The following is a 20,274-nucleotide window of genomic DNA, read 5'->3' on the forward strand; positions in this document are numbered from 1 at the left end:
TTAGGCACATGATCCAAGATGATTGATACCGTTATTTTAGCAGAAAACAAAATCATGTATTCTTTTTTTTTTTTACATAATAAATATATAAATTTAAATATATATTTTTTTTAATATCTTGATATATAAAAAAATTATTTATGTATTGTATTATAAAGTATTTATATTATTTTTTTCTTAAAAGAAAAAATATTTAAAAGCTGATTTTTCAAAGGCTTTAATTTAGAATACAGTAAGATATATTTCTTCTTTTTAAATTTGAAACTAAAAATTCTATTTTTAATCTATTTTTCCTTATTTCCATATTTCAGACATTATTTTAAAAAGTTAAAAAAAAAATAACAGTACCTGGTTTTTATATCCAGTTGTAATTTATATATAAAAGCTTCTTAAATAATTTATATAAATATATTTTTTTAAATAAAATTATTTAAAGTATCTAAATATATATATTATATTTCAAAGAACTGCTCTTAACAGGTACATTCTTACTTTAAGAATATTGTGCATATTAGAGGCATATTAAAAAGAGAAATATAAAATTTACAGAATTATTTTAGAGCCTGTTTGTCTTCTTTTGCTACATATAAATAGCATTTTCAGATTAATACATATATATATATATATATATATATATATATATATATATATATATGTATTATATATATGCAAAATTCAGAACAATTAACAACTATTCTGTTATATCATGAAAATGTCTCTGATAAAGCTCGCTGTATCAATCTCTTAAATTTAAATTGCCTAAATTATAAAACAACTTTAATAAGATAAAAATGTATTAAGTTCTTAAAATAGAAAACGGAGGTGGCCCAGTTTGTCTCATCATCATTGCAAAACTACTTAATCCTTCATCGCCATTATTATGACTATTTTGATTATTTTGTGAACTATTTAGATTTTTATTTCTACTACTATTATGACTTTGCAAGTGCTTTTTTAAATGATCCTTTCTATAAAAAGCTTTGCCACATTCTGTACAAACTTGATTTTTGCTACCAGAGTGAATAATCATATGACGTGCAAGATGTTCATTGCGTTTAAATGCTTTGCAACACATATTACACTGATAAGGCCTATCTTTATTATGTCCTTGTTTATGACGATCTAGATGTTCTTTGCGTTTTAAACTTGCACCACAAATATCACAGATGTGGGGTCGTTGTCTATGATCCTCTAAATGTTCATGTAATGCTTCTCTGTCTTCAAATCTATATGCACATTCTGGACAATGATAAATTAACATACCTGAAATTATTAAATATTTATATCAAAATTTATAATACATATTTTTAGATATAAAAAAAAGTTCAATAAAATATATATAACTTATATTTTCTAGATTTATTAGATGTTTTTAAATTTTTTATATTTACCATTGATATGTTGTGGTTCAACTTCAAATTCAATTTTCGGTCGAATTTCTTGACAATTATGAGTTGAATTATTGCTATTTTCTTCATATTTAGTTACATATGGTAAACCTAATGTACTAGAACATCGTGCTAAATACTCAGAAGTAAGTCTAAAATCTATTTGTAATGGATCAGTCATGGTTGCTGCATCTACTTTTTGAATAGTCTGTGTACCCGAAGATTGATGAGATATTTGAGAACATGTTTCCTTATTTCCACAATTATTTTCATTTCTATTTTCATCTGTATGTTGAGCATGTGGTACTGGATGTCCAGAATATGTATATCCAGTCATATTAGGTTGATTATGTTGATGATTGTGCATTTCAGATGAATATTTTATATTACGTGTATCATAAGCCATTTTTTAATATGTAACAAAATAAATTTGTTTATCATTTGCCTATAAATATAAAAATAACGTAATAAAAAATCAACAAATAATGATAAATATAAAAATGTATATTACAATTAAAAAAATAACAACTAATAATCTTATTAAAAAAAATTGCATTTATAATTTAAAAGAGTTTCATTTTTCCATTTTAAAAAACTGAATAAAAATATTTTATTTTTGTAATTTCTTAAAAAGATTTTGGTAAAACTGTGAATAACTGTGTATATTGAATATGAAAAACAATTTGAAAAAATTTACATATGAAGACAATTTTATCGTAAATTCAACGTAAATGAGATCGTAATGAGAAATTTTATTGAGCAGGTCAGGATAAGTGTCACTTAGCATTAAATATTTTCGAAAAATTTTAAATATCCTTAAAAGATATTAAAATAATTGAAAAACAAAACTATTTATCAATATTATATACGTGAATTAAATTTACTCACCCCCTAGGTACAGAGTCAGTCGTAAAATGAGCACGTCACTGATCACTATTTGTTTGTATTGAGCTTGGCCATCTTTACACATCAGCTGCTATACAAATTCCGAGTCCTTCTTCTAACTGGCTATTTATTTTACAAAAATATGTGTGATTCACAAAAATATTTAGACGCTGCCATAATTTTGATTTTTATGCACTGTATTTGAAGTAAATATACATAAAATAACAAAAAAATTTGTAATATGTTAAAATATATATTAAAATATAACAAATAAATATTTAAATGTCAAAAAATAAAGCTTTTTTCGATAAAGTTTAAAAAATTTTTAATTTACATATATCAGCTATTATAAATTACTATAAATATTAAAAAAAAGACGAAAAAAAGTCGAAAAATTTTTACATTATAAATATATTTGAACAATTTACAAATTTAGTTAAAAAAATTAAAATATATATATATATATATATATATATCATGATAACGTATGGTTTTATTTATTTTAAAAAATTATCAAACTGATTATACAATTATAATTATAATTAATAGCAGTATATTTATTTTGCAGTATATTTATTGTATTCTACAATTTCATTTTGAAATATAAATGTTAATTATATGATACAATGCTCACAATAGAAAAAATATATCTTATTTAAAAAAAGCAACTTTTAAGATAATTGACAGAAGACATTAATTTTTAATTTGATTTATATTTTTTTTCAAATCAACAATTAAATTATTTACATTTTTAATAATTGAAATTAATTATTAAACATTTCTTTTAATAATTTAAAATATATTGTATATAATATAATATATATTATATTTATTTATTTATTATTTCCAAATTTTAATATAATATATATAATTTTGTATTCTGTAATTTTTTTTCTTATTAAAATAAGAATATTTATTAAAATTTATTATTATATTTAATTTATCATAAATTATATCATAAATATAAGTATAATAAATTTTTATCATTTCTTTCTCTCTTTTAAAATTAAAAATATTTACAAATTTTAATGATTAGTTCTTAAATATTTACGATGATGATATTATTTTTATTTAAATTTAAATTTTTTATTTAAATCTTATTTAAATTTATAAACGATAAGACAAAATATGAATGCATTTTTATAATAACATTTTGCAGTAAATAAATTAATATTTCAACAATTTATTTTTTTTACAACAATAAAATATACGGAAGTATATTTAATTATAAAATATAATAATAAAAAATTATAACAACTTTATAAAATTTGTATATGTAACTTTAATAATTTAAAATAAAAATCGAAATGAATTTTTTTTTCAAAAAATTGATGAGAGATGTAAATATAGGAGATGTAAATATATATATGAAAGTTAATGTAAGTACACATAATGAATCAGATGTGTTTGTATATTTAAACTTATTATGTACAAGGATTATATCATAATAAAACAACGATTATATAGTTATATACGTATTTTGTCTATAAGAACTCGTAACATTCGTACAATATATGTTGATCACATGATTGCGATGTGATCATATATAACAAAATTTAAATTCGCTATTCTCTTTTTCTTTTATGTCAAGAAATAAAAAAATAAAGAATAAAAGTGTATATCCAATTTGTAAAAATTGATTCGAAATATGAATATTTCTTATTCCAAATATATTTAATTACAAAATATATGGCATTTAAGATCTTTTATATTTGCAAATATAGAAGTAATTATATTATAAATCAATAAAGATCAATAATATAAAATAAAAATGTAAAAGTAATGATGAGTTATCGCTTGTATTTAAGAAAATATTTATTTATGTTATTATCAAAATGCAATTTCTGCAATATATTTGTAAAATATTTTTTTAATGAAACAATGAAAAATAATAAATTAATATTTGTTTGAGCTTTGGCAGACGCTTGCGAACAATAGATTATCTTTTGTTATCAGTGTTCAGTATCAGTAAATAACAAATGTTTAGAAATATTTAGAGCATACAACATAATATCTCGAATGATAAAATTCTAATCATACCACAAAAACCAATAAATCATATTTTATTCGTATATTTTGTGAAATAAAAATGAACATCTTATGAAATACTTAGACGTTGAGCAAAGATACTTAACACATTCTATACCAAAATTCAAAATTTAAAAAATTTCAAATTTTATAAATAATATCGTGTTAAATTATAATTGTTTGTTATTATTTTTATATTTATCTCGATACACATTCTTTTTTGTGTTTTTCATATTTCATATCTTTTTTTAAAATATATTTAATATTATAATATTATATATAATAAAATAATAAAGAAAAATATAAAATAATATAAGAAAAATATTTTCTTTAAAAATAATGTAATTTTCGATCTATGCTACAAATTATTATTTTCACATGGCATGGAATGTTATTGAAATTATTTAAAGTCAATTATAATACGAGTAACGAAGGAACATATTTTGCATATAAGTTGCAATTTACTACGAATAAATCCAACAAAATAAAATTTATAATTTCGTTACGTTGTATGAAATAATATGCTCTTCTTTTTTTTTTTCTTTTCAAACAATATCATTTTATGTAACGCAATATAATTTTATTATATCTCAAATTTTAGGAGACATTGGAATACACGTGAATAATAATAAAGTATATGGTAATAATACAGTCTCAACATTATCTACTTTCGCGGTTCATGAAAAATCGAAGATATTATCGGCGTGCGGATCAGCTACGTGTATACATGTGCAACAGCATCTTTTTATTTCAATATTAAATAAATAGTAAATAAATCTCGATAATTCTTAAGTCTATTCGGATCTCATTATTGTAATGAATATTCCCGAAATTTGATCAATATTCGTTTTTCAATTTTGCGAAGAAATATGAAATAAATAAATATTTTTTTGGAATGTTTTTTAATCATGTTTGTTATTAACAATGAAGATTTCTCCGATAAGCTTTAAAAAAAATTAAATGTATTTGAATCAAAACATTACTTTTAAAATTCAAATCCATTTTTTACAAATTTTTTTTTTCTTCGCTTTTTTTAGTCAATCATAATCCAACATTTTCTCAAGTTTTTTACAGTTTGTCGTTTCGTTATTTTATGATTTAAAATAAAAATGTCGAGAAAATTAGTTGCAATGTGATGAAATTATATCTAATAAGAGATAACATCTAAATGAGAATCTCGTTCTCAATGATACAAAAATCGCGTGAAGGAATCTCCTCTATTCGAATTCCATCTTTTCGAATGACGATTTTCTACAATGTTCAGTCTCTCGGAGAAATTTTTTTACTGAAAATACATTTATATATACTTATATAATCAATATGATATACGTTGTTCAAAAATGCTTTTTTGTTAATTACACAAAGAACAAAGTTACATTACGCGACACTTTTTTTTTTCTATTAATACTATCTACTGAAGAGTCGCGGCATAAAATTAACAAAGCATCACTACAATTCCATCTTCTTCTTTTATCTTATATTTCTCGAATTTCTAAATGTATATATATATATATATATAAAGAACCGATATTCTTTTGTGTACAATAAGATGATTTCCATTATTGCGCACCATTTAGGGGATTAATAATTTGAATAATTAATTATACATAATTCAAGTAGACATTTACATATATAGTTTATCACATATTATTTTTTTTGTGAATTTTAACAATTTTGAATATGGATTATATTAGTTTTATTTATTCAGGTATGTCTATGTGACATCCTTAACGATGTTATCCTCATTCTCGACAATAATATTGAAAATCGATTTTTTTTATTTTCATAAAGTATACTTTCGATGAAAATGTAACAAACAAAATATTAAAAATCAAAATTCTTTGTATAAAAAATATAGGATTAAAAAAAGATAATATTCGAAATTGATAATAAGGAAGAATATCATAATATTAAAATATTATAAAAATAAATTATATTAAATAAATTATAATATATATATAATATTTATCATATATAATATATATAATAAACATATTTAATAATTACAGCGCAATAATTTATATTATTGATAGTTTGCATTACATCTGAAATAAAATATTTTGTCGAGAATATTGAAACAACGTAAAAGAGTGTAATGATATTGATTATTAATAAATTCATATTGGACATCTATATTCTTATAATTTTCCATGATGTCTTATTATTTCAAACGAATCAATACGATAAATTACCAAAAAGAAGTTTGGCATATTTTGCATATTTGTTCATTTTACACACCTGTACATTGGTAACAACAGTTTTATAAACGTTCTTATTAATAATAATATTAATAATTTCTTCGTACTTGCATTATTCTAATACAATATTATTGTTAGAACTTAATGGACGAGTATATTTTTTTTAATTTTGTTATCAATTTTGATAATTCAAATATTTTATTTCCTTATTCTAAAAATTATATCGAACAAAGATATTAAAATAAAGACGAAAAATAAAAGAATTTTTTTATACATTTTTTTTAAATTTTTACAAATATTCTATTGAAATATTAATATAAACTATTGAAATATTCATTATAAATAAATATGATTTATACATACTCATCGTCCTTTAAGAATTAACAAAAACAAAAAGAAGGGAAGCCTTTTCTATTTATATATAGTCTAAACATGTCGTAGTCACATTTCCTAATGCATTCCAAACACTCTATCCAATAGTGCTTGCGTATATACTTCTGTTTATCTCATGTATTTGTATGCTTTTACTAAAGTATTAATTTTTATTTTAATACATTCACGTTGTAATATATGTAACAGAATGTGTCAAATACATCTGAAGAAAAATTATAAAATTTATCGAATTTTATTTCCTCCATTGTTCCAACTTTTTTTCATTATAATTAAAACTAACTCAAATAAATATTTTTTAAAAGTTTAAAGGATACAATTTATAAACAAGATTTATAGAAGAAATATATAAGACTTATTTTTTATAATTTTTAGTGTGATATACATTTAAAATATATTAAAACATATGTACATTGATAGTATTACTATTTTAATAAAAATTACAATAATATAATAAATTATTATAATTATTCAATTGATAGCAAAAAAAGACTAATATTAATTTGTGAATTGATTAGATCTGTTTCAAATAAAAATATTAAAATGAAAATATTTAAACGTAATTGCAATGAAACGAAATTATTTAAGAAACTTTAATAATAAGAAAAGAACACAATGATAAGTAGATGATATGTTGTTGGAAATATAGTTGGGACAACCGAAGATTAATTCGACTCTTTGGTCGAGGCTTTTTAAATTATTCGAATTAAGCGTGACAACAGATCATTTGATTTACTCCAATGAAAGTTTGTCTGGCAAATCTTCAATTTTCGCAAACTGCTACTTATTTGCCATTGTGATATATATATGCATTCAAAATGCATATGATGTATGTAACATATATAATATATATAAGCTTTATATATATGCTTTATATGTATATATAAGCTTTATATATATAAGCAACAATATATTATATATACAATAATTTATGAAGAATATATAATATAATACGATTTTATAATCATTTATTTTTCTTTTTCTTCACTGGCAAATGATATATTGTCAACGCCTTTGTTACTTTATGATATAATTAATACATTGCCGATAATAATAATAATAATAATAATAATAATAATAATGATGATGATGATGATGATGATGATGATGATGATGATGATGATGATGATGATGATGATGATTATGATGCTGATGATGCTGATGATGCTGATGATGCTGATGATGATGATGATGCTGTTGCTGATGATGATGATGCTGATACTGATGCTGATGCTGATGCTGATGCTGCTGCTGATGATGATGATGATGATGCTGATGCTGATGCTGATGCTGATGATAATGATGATGATGATGATAATAACAATAACAATAATAATAATAATAATAATAATAATAATAATAATAATAATAATAATAATAATAATTGTAGTAGTAATAGTAATAGTAGTAATAGAAGTAATAGCAGTATTAGTAGTAGTAATAGAAGCAATAGTAGAAGTAATAGTAGTAGTAGTAGTAGTAGTAGTAGTAATTATAAGAACACTATATCATAATAACACAATTATTATAATAATTATCATGAAATAATATAGACAGTAATATATACAGCCTATGTAACACGTTGTCGTTGTAAAGTTATATAGCTATAATAATAAAAATAAAGATAAACGCGGCCCTTTGTATTTGATTCGAGTACCATGCTACGCAGGATTTTCGATAACAAACATGGAGCTACGCTTTTTCTGAACACCTTATTTCTTTAGGACATAGATCAAAGGTTGAATCAGACAGCATTCTCACAAACATTATAAAACGATTCACTTACATTACTCAACATAACAAATATCATTTTTTATTATTTGCACCTTTTATTCATTTGCTTAATAAATTCATATTCTATTAAACAAAACAAAAAATTTCATTTTGTTTTCATTATATTTTAATACTATTTAAAGAAACACAAAATTTGTATCTTAACTTGTGATTTCTTTTTATACACAATAATAACATATTGAAAAGCTTACTATTATAATAATAATATTTTTTAATAATATATCATGTACATTTCTATCTACTAATATTTATATAACCAGAATTTATTTTTTTATGTTACTTATTCAATTTTGGTAAATATTAGCAAAGACAAGTACCGAATTTGAATATCATGCATAGGACATCATTTATAATACAGACCAAACAAATAAAAATATTATATTCCGCTGCTATTCGCAAATGTACAGATGTATATTTTATATATATATATATATATATATATATATATATATATAATGATATATGCATTTTATATAATGATGTTCAGAATCATTCATCTGCTCAAATGATAATCATTTATATTACTATTCCCCTCCCTTTGAACTCACAAAGTACATAACATTTTTTATTGTCAATCCAATAATCTGCCATTATTTTGTTTTTATATGCTAATTTAAATTAGCAATAGTGTACAATCACTACGAATATATAAGTAAATGTCATTATCTTAGAATTCGATATTGCAAGGCAATGATTAATCTTTTCTTTTTCTCCCTTTTTTTTTTTTTTTTTTTTTTTACAAAATCATCTCTGTGATAAAAGAGCGCATGATTTAATATAACTTTTTTTTAAATTTTCGTATAAGCATTTAATGCATCGATAGGTTTAAGAATATAATTCAATATTCGTCTTGTGAATTGAATGAAAATCGAATAAATCAAAATTTAAGCAATCTTATATGCGATGAAATGTAGTTTAATTTTAATAATTAAAATGTTTTATAGATTGTTGAAAACATGTATATCTGATCAATTTCTATTTCTGTTTCTTTTTTTTAAAATATTTTTTGTTAATATGTCACAGCAATTATGATATACTAAATAGTATTAAAAATAAGCATTACAGATTATCTTTCATAGCCTTCATTAGCACAGATCTTATAGTCATTAATAATAACTTAACATATCATATGCTCAGTTCTGATTTTGTTATTAAGATTCGTAAAATCGTTGTGCCCGAAAAAATATACATGTATATATATATATGTTTCAATTTAATCAAATAAATTGAAAAAAAAAAATATTTTACCGATAAAATTTATAATTTTCCAGATTTGTCTTGTTTACTTAGTTCAAGAGCTAAAGCTAATTCCGCTTCTTCTTGTTTTTTACGTCTACGCCTTTCTTCTTCGGTCTTTAAACTTTGTTGGGATGCCCAAACAAATTGCTCTTCTTCGCTTAATGTTAAAGGTGTATTACTGCCATTCCAAATTTTACCAATTTCGCTTTTCGATTTTTTATCATTAAAACTAGAACTTTTAGATTTATTGTGTGCTAAATCTTGTCCGTGTCTTTTAGTAGATTTTTCATTCTTAGTAGAAAATGCTTCATCTATATCGATCGTTTTTATTTTGATATTTGAAAATGCATCGGATTCAATGGTCTTTATATTTCGGTTGTCATCAGAAAATGCTTTTACGAAATCAGTATCGAATTTAGCATTGTCTTTATCAATCTTATTTTTAGTGAAAGATAAAGTATTTGAGAAATCAGTATCAAAGTTTTTTGTAAATGAATTTTTACGCGAAAGTGCTGAAATTGTTCCATAACTAAATGGATCTACATTGCCTGCCGTTGTTTCATTTTTATTTGCATTGAAATCTTCTGTATCGTCGGCGAAAGGATCTGCTATATTAAAAAGATCTTCATATCGATAATCTCTGAAGGGATCTTCCGTGAAGTCAGGCAGCTTTGAAGTTACCGTTGATACTGTATGTGTTCTGCTGGTTGGTCTGGGTGGTGCCGTACGATTCAGTGTTGGTTCCGGCTGAAGCATGTTTTTTTCAGTGGTCAATTTTCGTTTACTGAAAAGGCAGAAAGAATATCGCAAAAACCGCTGATTATCATCAAACTGCTGGTCCATACATGGCTGCTGTTGAATATTAAAATACATCGAATTGCAAGTAAAATATTCAAAATATTCGAGTTGATTTAATTTTATTATAAAAATATGAAAAATTATATTCTATAATAAAATATATATTCTAAAATGTTTTATTAAATTAATCTATTCCTCTTATATATTATATATAATTATATTATATATATATTATATATTATATATATAGTAATAAATATATAAGAAATTCAAAAGACAAAAAATAAAAAATAAAAAAATGAATAATTTTTAGGAATAAAATATTTAATATATAAATAATATTAAATAATAACATTAATAATTAAATAAATTAAATAATATGTAAAACATAATTAGTAAATTAACTCGAACATTTTATATAATTATTTAAATATATAGTGACTACAAAAAATATTTATATATGTATTTAATTTTCAATGAAAGATTTTTTTAATATGTGCTTTTCATTCGTATAGTATTAAATTGTTGTAATAATATAAAATTTTGCTAATGATATGAAATTACTTGGATTTAATTAATTGTACAAATATTTTTTGTGAGTATTATAAATAATTAAATAATATAAAAATTGTCATGCAGTATCATAAAAAGAAAACGTAATACTGAAATAATTAGAACAAATTAATTTGTAGACATCATGCTCCAGGAGCCAGGTCAATGAATAAACTGAAAATTGTGCAGCTTCTACCTAAATATAAAACAAAAAATATATATAATTAATCTTTTTCTGATATAAATGTATTTTACAAAATTATATTGTAATATATTGAAATGATGCATTATTATATATTATATATTAAATGTCTTTCCAGAAATGTAAATAATTATTCTTTATATTATTATTTAAACAAATATTTTATTTAAAATTATATTTTACTCATGTCAATATATTTTACTTTGCATTAAAAATAATTATATTTAAAATATACAGTGAACAATATATAACATACTAGAGATTGACAAATCTGAGGAAGGAAAGGATATGGCCAGGAAGATATATGGGAACACTTAAACAAAAAAAAAAAAACAAAGAAATCATTATAATTAAAAATACCAAAAAAAATAATTGTTCTACTATTATTATTATAATTATTAAAATAAGAATATAATTTTCAACAATATTATGCCAAACTTGAAAATTTGAAAATACATACCTTGGAATCAAAATTAGCAAAATCTGCAAATCCAGTAGATGTATTAAAATTATTGCTGTTATTATTATCCATAATTCCTTGCTGAGTAGAGAAAGCATTTGCAAAAGGATCAGGAGTAGGAGAAGGAGTAGGTGGTGCTGGTGCTGCTCGTAAAGGACCAGTAGGTCCTTGAGCTGGTCTTGGAGGTGCTGGTCGTGGTGGTGGTTGTTTTGCTTTTTTTGGAGGAAGAGCAGGACTAGGACTTTCTGGTCGAGGTGGAGCATGAAGATTTGCAAATGGATCATCTCCAAATGGATCTTTTGTTGCCTAAAACAAAAAGGGCTAATAAATGAATCAAATAAATATATTTTATATAAAATTTCTTTAATGACTTACTGATGTTGTAGAAATAGTTTTAGTGTCACTTCTTTTTCCATCTCCAAATGGATCAAATGGATCTTGCTTTGCGATATTGTTATCATCAAATACACTAAATGGATCAGCTGTGAATCCTCCCTATAATTATGAATATAAGAATATTAAATTATATTATTTATTATATAATTTATTTTAAATATTATATATAAATATTTATATATTATTTTAAATATATATAATTATTTAAATTAAAAAATCTTACAGTGATACTTGGGGATGAAAATGCATTTCCAAATGGATCTGGTGTTGATGCATTAAATGCTTCTGCAAAAGGATCTTGTTCAAATCCATCTAATGTTTTTTCGTTTGTTTTAGAAAAGGAAACGTTTTTCTTATTTTGAATTTTGTCTTCCTCATTCGTCTTTTCATATCTATGGATTTTTACATAAAAGTAATGAAATATCATTATAACAATTATATATATACAGTTAAAAATAATATTTATACATATATACATACTCTAAATTTTCAATTTCAGGATTAAATTGCAGACTAGTATCAGGTACAAGAGTGGCATCTCCTGCTGCAAGTGCAGAGTCATAAAGTGCAATTGCATCACTCATTTGACGTTGTTGTTCTTGTAAATGAGTAATTTTTGCTTTTGCTTGACAAATTTGCAGCTGAGTATCCTGTAAATTTTTAGTAAGTTCGTTTAATTGGTCCCTGCTTTTATTTTGCTGTTGTTCTAATTGCTGTTCTTCTTGTCTCAAGCCTTCTAATTCTTGTCGTTTAAAATTCAGTTCTTCTTCTTGAGTACGCAATACTGATTCTTGTTCTTCTGCTTGTTGACGTAATTTATCAACCTATTGTTAATAATAAAATATATAAAAATTAATTCTTTATGTAAAAAGAAGAAGAATTATATATATTTAAAAATTTTCATTCTTTATAACTTATATATAAAAATATGTTTGTATAATGTATTAATTATATACATATATGTATGCATCTAAGTAATATATATACAATTTATGGATTAAGTATCTTTATATATGTAATTAAATAAAATTTATTTTCATTTATATATAGATGTATAAATAGATTTATACATTAAACACATATTGTTAATAATGTATAACATACTGTAATAATGTTACTATTATTAATACATGATGTATTATTGACAAATCATTTATTAAAATAAATATTTTATTAAATTATATTAAATTAAATATTAAATTACATTATATAATGTTTAAGACTCAAATCTAATACAAATCTAGTATAATTTCGATTAAATTTAACAGATAAATTTACTTTAATAAGTAAAAAATCTTTTCCAGATTGGAGTCTTAAATAAAGAATTACACATAAATATAATTTTTTTATGACAATTTATGCTATAACTAATTTACCATGCAATACAGCAAAGCATTAGCATTAATTATACAATATAAATAACAAAATAAAGCATTTTTAAACTGAGATATAATATAGAATAAATCATTTTTTTATATTTTATACATGCTTACATAGATATAACTAAAGTTCCACATAATTTGTATATGTTTTTCTATATATGATTAAAATATAAAATAAAAACATGAATTGATTTTATTTTAAATATTTTTAATTTCATTGTTACTATTATAAGAAGCTATGCTAACTTTATCATATTATTTATTAATATTACTAGTACTAAAGAATTGTAATTTTTACTTCATAGAAGTAAGAAATAAAGTCTGCATATTACAACCATACCTGTCTTTTATTAAAAGTAACAATTTTTATGTACCTTTTTTTGTTCCTCATGTATCTTCTGCTCGATCTCACTCAAATCTTTATCTACTTCTGTCTTCTACAAGTCAAACATAATAAAACTAAATCATAATGAAAAATCTAAATATATTACAAAATAAAATAAGAAATAAATTGATAAATATTTATCTATCATAAAATATAAATTATATTTATATAAGAAAAAATCGTATATATAAAAATAATAAAAAAAATTAATTATAAATTAATAGAAATAATTTTAAAAATTATATAAATTGTAAAATATAATAATTATAATTAATTATATTATAAAATATAAAAAAATATATAGAATACTAAATTTAAGAAAGAATTTTCATATTTTTTTATGTTTCTTTCTGTTTGTTAACTATTTTGTGTAATATTTATTAAAAAATATAATGTAATAAAATAATATACAATATTAGATTATATTATTAAAGCTTAATTTATCAAATAATAATTTTTAAGTTATAAAAATTGTAATACATTTAATTATTTACATATTTTAACAAAAGCGTTATATACAAGTCACAAATATACATTTCTAATGTCATGTAAAAGCAAAGCTATACATTCAACAAGCAAATAATCTAAATGTATCATATTACAATTTTATTTACCTGAGCCTTCAAATCATTCAATCGTTTTTGTGCTTCACCTTTCTGATTCTCCAATTGTTTTAATGTAGCAGCCAATGTATCCAATTCGCTTTGTAAACTTTTAATTTCACCATTCTTTATTTTTATATCAGCTTCTTTTTGTGCTATATCTTGTTCCATACTTTGCCTCTCCTTTACAAGTTCTGCTATATCTTTACTTATCATGTCCAATTCTGGATTTGAATAACCAGATACATTATTGTTTTCCTAAAAATTAAAGTGCATTTTATTTAAAAAAAAAAAAAAAAAAATAAGATATATTTAAAAAATATAAGATATATTTATAAAATTATGACTTATATGCATGAATGAATAAATATTTTATAAATATATTTTGCATCTGTAAGAAACAAAAATAAGTAAACTAAAATTTAAATATAATCTACATTTTAAAAATGTATTATTTATATAATCATATTACATAAAATAATTAAGACACTCATATCATATTTATGTTATAACTAAATATTTTTTTATTAATATATTTCTTTACAATAAATGAAATATTATATTAATTATAAAAAATGACCAAATAATTTAAATTCTTCTTATATGTTTAACATATTTTTCTATTAATTAATGGTAAAAAAAATGAAACTTCTTTTTTGCTAGAATTTATTAGCGAAAATTTATTTATAATTTTCCGATCTATTATATATCTAATGTTAGATCAATTTATAGAAATAAAGGTACTATCATTCAGTGTATTCATTATGAATTCTTCTATATATTCGCGACGAGTCTTAAACTTGATTTTTCGAGGATCATCTGTACCATACAAAGATTTTAATTTTGCTTTTCTTGCTTCTGTTTTTAACTGTTTTGCAAATATAACATTTTTTGTTTTTTCTTTTTTCAAAATAGCTGTAGGTGATTTATAATTTATTGAAAGAGATACAATTTTTATACAATCTCTCATATCCAAATCTTTTTCTTTTTTATGCAATAAGGACATGCCCAATCTTGCATTTAAATTATGTTTACAATCTTTTGACATATTTCTTAATTTCAATATAAAAAATTAAATAAATATATAAAGAATTGAAAATCGAATATCAAGCTTCATTTGAAATATTATAAAACAAACTGCTATGCATTTAAAATTGCTGTTATATTTATTGTATATAGTTTTTAATTTTTCAACAGGAATAAATTTATGGAAAAAATATAATCAAATTCGTAAAAAAATAAGTCAAGTATTGAATAAACAACAAGGTAATAATTTTTTCTTAATTTCTTCTCAATAAAAATATAATAAATTTTTATTTACATAAAGGGAGTGATTTACTTCTTGATATTAATGAATATGAATATCCAAAAGCAAATGAAACACTTAGAAAAATACACAAAGAGTTATGGCAGGAATATTATAAATGTTTAAAAGAAACATATAATGAAATTGGACCAGAAAGAATTATGTATCCAAAAACTTATGAAGTTCTAATAGGAACATTAATCACGTATGTATGATGAAAAAAATTTTATATTACTAATTTTTAATAATAAAATGATTAAACATAAATATAATAATTATATAATAAATAATAAAATATAAATTTCAGACTAAAATGTCAAATATGTATATCTCCAATTGAAATATATACTAGCAATAATATAGAATGGTATTTCAATAATACTGTAAATAATGAAACAAATAGGCTTATAGATGAAACAGACAATATATTTATTTCACCAGAAGATAGAGCATTAATGATACGTAATATTAAGGTACAAATTATTAGAAATATTTTTATTACATTAACATGAAAGCTTTTTTAGTCTGATCAAGCTGGTCAATACTGGTGCAAATTTAAAGATACAATATCAATATATTATTATATATCTATTGATACTGATCTTGAAGGAATAAGAACTGTATATCCTACAACAGCACCTAACATGCTTCATGCAATGCCACAAGAGATTATCCCAGAATATAATTTAAATATTTATACAATGTGGACTAAATGGTCTTTATGTTCTAAATGTAATGCAATTGGTAAAAAAATACGATATGGATACTGCACTCTTTCTTCACATGAGCAAATTATTAAGAAAAACGTAATAGAAGAAAAATTGGAAAATCATAAAAGACAAAGTACATTTTTTCTATTATTACATAATAAATATTTATATTAAAAAACCTAAAATAACATTGATTTATAATATAATAATATTTAGCTATAGATAAAAAAAATGAAACAATAGAAACAGTTCAAAATCAAATTATAAATGAAAGTGTGAATAATAAAATCAAAATAGTTTTACGTTTATTTAGAAATAGAATACCATGTAAAAGTAAATATTTACCAAAAGCTTTGAATATTTCAAAAATCAATGATAGAAAAACAGAAATTATGGTGCATTATTGCAAAGTATTATTAAATATTAAAAAAAAATTTTATGTAATATTTATATATTATATATATAAATCAAATATAGATAATTTGTTAACAGGTAAAATGTTCAGAGAATATAATATTTGAAATAAGAGATAAGAAAGGAAATGTGCTTGAAAGTGCAAATAACAGTGCTGGTATATATTCTATGGTTCAAGGGATGCCTGCTCCATTATTACCAGTTATACGTACAACAATTTATAAAAAATATAATAAAAAAGCAACTCTTATATGTCTAGGGTAAAATAATATTAAAAATTAAAGAAATATATTCAAATTTTATCTAATTTTTCAGAAACTTAAATGTGGATATACCAATTATTTGGAAAATAGATGACAATGTTTTAAATCCATCTATCATTAAAGATCAATCTCAAGGAAGAATTTATATTAATTCACAAATGCATATAATTTTCAAATCTTTGAAATTCGAAGATACAAATATCTATAGGTAAATAATTATTTAACTTTATCAATTTAAACAATAAATTTTTAAAATAATTCATGATGATATTTCATAAAAATTTTGTTTACAGTTGTTGGCAAAGAAATAAAATTGTTAGTGTAATAAAATTAAATGTAACAGGAGAAATAGAGCTTCAAACAAATTATAGCATAATTATGGTTGGTGGAATTCTAATAATTATTGTATTCATGTTTCTATTTTGGAGAGTATTTCAAGCTCGTAAACGTATTACAATACATTAACTGTATATTGTATATTTAAAATAAAATAATTTTAAAAATATTAAATTAACAAATATATCATATTATATTAAATTATAAAAATATTATATTCAATAAAAATTTTCATATAAAAAAATATTTACCACAATAGATTCAGGTGGTTTCCGCATAGAAGGTGGTACCATATCAGGGCTTAAAGTTGCAGGTGGTTCAATACCTCTAAGCTTCTGTTTAATAAGCCACATGGCTAAAGCAAATTGTTCTTTATTTAACTTTCCACTTTGACATGTATCACAAAGACTCCTAAAAAATAAATAAAATAAATAATTAAAAAATTTTATTTCTTACTTATCAGTAAATAGAGTTAAAAAATATATATATATACCATATATGAGCTAATACAGTTTGTGGAAGTCCACTTTGAAGGAAGACATCTTTGATTTCAATACCTGAGACATATCCATCCATGTCTAAATCAGCTTGCAAAAACAGTTTATCTGCTGCTATTTGATCTTCAGATGAAATTACCCATTGTATATTTATCTAAATCATATATTTTTATGTTTCAAATTTAAAATTTTTAATTTTTACTTTATTATAATTAAAATACCTTTGTTGTATCCAAACCAGTCATATTCTTCATTGAAGACACATTGGGTAAAGGTGGAATTGGTGGTGGAACTGTTGTTATTACACTCATTGATGCAGAAGATTTTGATATTGGTGCAGTAGAATCTTTTCTTTTTCCTGGTGGCATTAACTCTGGTGGAAGTACACTTGGTATAGCATATTTCTCTAAAGCTTTATATACTAAATGAACAGCCTGTATTAAATAAGTAATATATCAAGCTATATTAAAAAATTTAAAATTTATTTATCATGACTTTTATATCTTATATGTTATATAAATAATTACTTACAACAACAAATTCATGTCTATCCAGCATACCATCTTTATCCATATCTGCAAGATCCCAAATCTTTCCAAGTGTATCTAAAGGAAGTTTACTATCCATAAGAACATCCTTTACTTTATTACCAGGTATATATCCATTTGAAGGTTGCAAACTATCAAAAAGTTGATCATATTTGGCTCTTTCTGAAGGTTTAATGGACCAATCTCCATTATTGACAGATGTTATTACTGGTAAAGTATTTATAACATTTTTTTGGGATATTATAGGAATATCACCCTAAAAATAAATAACAATAATAAATATAATATCGTATTTCATATATTAAATAATATAATAATTTACCATTTTTGGAGGTGGCAATTCTATATTTAAATTTGACATACTAAGATCTCTTCCTGCTTGAGCCAATGCACAAAGTTTAAGAGCAACAAAAAGACCAGACTTGTCTAATGAACCACGTGATTGTGGATCTGCCATATCCCATATTTTACTTAATATAACATCACTTAGCTGAGATTTCTTAAGAAATCTTGCAGCTTCCATTGCCCCAATGCGTCCATATCCATTTGGATCCACCTTTAAATATAATTATATTTAACATGTTTTTCTTGTAAGAAATTATTCAAATATTTAACTTTAAATCATCTGAATTTAAAAATAATTTAAGAAAATACATCAAAATATACCTGGTTATAATAAGCCTCATATATAGCAGTATGGCTTCCAGCCACCTGCAAAACAAAAATTATTATACTTATTATATTATAAATTATATTATATTATAAAATATTATATAATAATTTTGAGCTTAAATAATTCATAAATTTTATCTAAATTTTATTTATATAAAATTATTACCGAAAATATATGCTATATTAACATTAACAAATATGTAAATAAAATTAATATTTCATATTAATTGCAATAGTTTTATTAAAAAATTTTATTAAGAAATATTCAAAGAAAATAAAATAATTTAATATCAATTTACTAAAAAATTATTTGTATTGTCAAAGAAGTTTAAGTAATCGACGATACAAATGGATCATATTCAGAAATGCATGGCAAAATTGATATTATTTTTGCATGAAAGAAAAATAAATTTAAAAAAGAAATTGATTGATAATAATAAATTTAACATATCAAATATTATAGCCTGATAAAATTATAAAAATTAAAATATACCTGCGTGGGTGATGGCAGGGCGGCCATACTTGCATTGAACACTGGCTTAACCAATCAGACTATGAATCGATATGATGTTAACTATTTTATTTAACATTTTGTAGATAAATTTTATTTTTGTTAGATATACTAATAGAATACAAAATAATGGTTATATTTTCTCTTTTAAATTATTTAGATTAATAAATAGATGAAATTTATTAACAATATGAATCACTTCTTATAATGTTTGATTGCCGTCTCACATTTCATCTTCTTTCCAATAACCGATCATGTAAACTAGACTTCATGTAAAGATATTAACATAATTTCAAATCTGTTATGTTTTTTAATTCT

At 22.1% G+C, this 20,274-nt stretch overlaps 3 protein-coding genes across 7 annotated transcripts; 1 reads left to right on the forward strand and 2 right to left on the reverse strand.

Moving 5' to 3' along the window:
• Positions 1–359: 359 nt before the first annotated feature.
• LOC122716623 (zinc finger protein 616-like) lies at positions 360–2,383 on the reverse strand. The gene is made up of 3 exons (XM_043939891.1): positions 2,277–2,383; positions 1,392–1,833; positions 360–1,263 (listed from the first exon to the last, which is right to left on the reverse strand). Exons 2-3 carry the CDS (start codon positions 1,792–1,794, stop codon positions 797–799), a joined length of 870 nt encoding a protein of 289 aa, XP_043795826.1. The 5' UTR covers positions 1,795–1,833; positions 2,277–2,383; the 3' UTR covers positions 360–796.
• Positions 2,384–8,856: 6,473 nt separating this feature from the next.
• Positions 8,857–20,171, reverse strand: LOC122716717 (epidermal growth factor receptor substrate 15-like 1). 5 transcript variants are annotated; one of them, XM_043940067.1, is made up of 14 exons: positions 19,939–20,171; positions 19,440–19,484; positions 19,096–19,329; positions 18,757–19,029; positions 18,447–18,659; positions 18,222–18,379; positions 17,980–18,139; positions 14,712–14,957; positions 14,087–14,149; positions 12,811–13,154; positions 12,554–12,722; positions 12,310–12,429; positions 11,935–12,240; positions 8,857–10,669 (listed from the first exon to the last, which is right to left on the reverse strand). In XM_043940067.1, the coding sequence occupies exons 1-14, from the start codon at positions 19,963–19,965 to the stop codon at positions 9,941–9,943; spliced, it is 3,087 nt and encodes a 1,028-aa protein (XP_043796002.1). In that variant the 5' UTR covers positions 19,966–20,171; the 3' UTR covers positions 8,857–9,940. The 5 variants fall into 5 exon arrangements, with proteins under 5 accessions (XP_043796002.1, XP_043796003.1, XP_043796007.1 ...); XM_043940072.1 differs by having other exon boundaries at positions 10,573–10,706; XM_043940069.1 differs by lacking the exon at positions 8,857–10,669 and adding an exon at positions 11,179–11,468.
• Positions 15,842–17,967, forward strand: LOC122716718. The gene is made up of 8 exons (XM_043940073.1): positions 15,842–15,965; positions 16,027–16,210; positions 16,313–16,478; positions 16,530–16,848; positions 16,932–17,125; positions 17,208–17,389; positions 17,445–17,600; positions 17,686–17,967. Exons 1-8 carry the CDS (start codon positions 15,842–15,844, stop codon positions 17,855–17,857), a joined length of 1,497 nt encoding a protein of 498 aa, XP_043796008.1. The 3' UTR covers positions 17,858–17,967.
• Positions 20,172–20,274: the final 103 nt, after the last annotated feature.

This window comes from Apis laboriosa, unplaced genomic scaffold, assembly GCF_014066325.1.
Source record: "Apis laboriosa isolate Shangri-la unplaced genomic scaffold, ASM1406632v1 scaffold47_cov149, whole genome shotgun sequence".
In the NCBI taxonomy this organism is placed as follows: domain Eukaryota; kingdom Metazoa; phylum Arthropoda; class Insecta; order Hymenoptera; family Apidae; genus Apis; species Apis laboriosa.

Excerpts from the sequence above, each read along its gene's own strand:
- LOC122716717 (XM_043940067.1), bottom strand. The coding sequence starts at position 19,965 with ATGGCCGCCCTGCCATCACCCACGCAG. Across the intron at positions 19,330-19,439 it reads ATGAGGCTTATTATAACCAG|GTGGATCCAAATGGATATGG; the intron begins GTATATTTTGAT and ends TTATATTTAAAG. Across the intron at positions 12,430-12,553 it reads TTTCATCCCCAAGTATCACT|GGAGGATTCACAGCTGATCC; the intron begins GTAAGATTTTTT and ends TCATAATTATAG.
- LOC122716718 (XM_043940073.1), top strand. The coding sequence starts at position 15,842 with ATGCATTTAAAATTGCTGTTATATTTATTGTATATAGTTTTTAATTTT. Across the intron at positions 16,479-16,529 it reads TAATGATACGTAATATTAAG|TCTGATCAAGCTGGTCAATA; the intron begins GTACAAATTATT and ends AAGCTTTTTTAG. Across the intron at positions 17,126-17,207 it reads TTATGGTGCATTATTGCAAA|GTAAAATGTTCAGAGAATAT; the intron begins GTATTATTAAAT and ends ATTTGTTAACAG.
- LOC122716623 (XM_043939891.1), bottom strand. The coding sequence starts at position 1,794 with ATGGCTTATGATACACGTAATATAAAATATTCATCTGAAATGCACAAT. Across the intron at positions 1,264-1,391 it reads TGAACCACAACATATCAATG|GTATGTTAATTTATCATTGT; the intron begins GTAAATATAAAA and ends TAATAATTTCAG.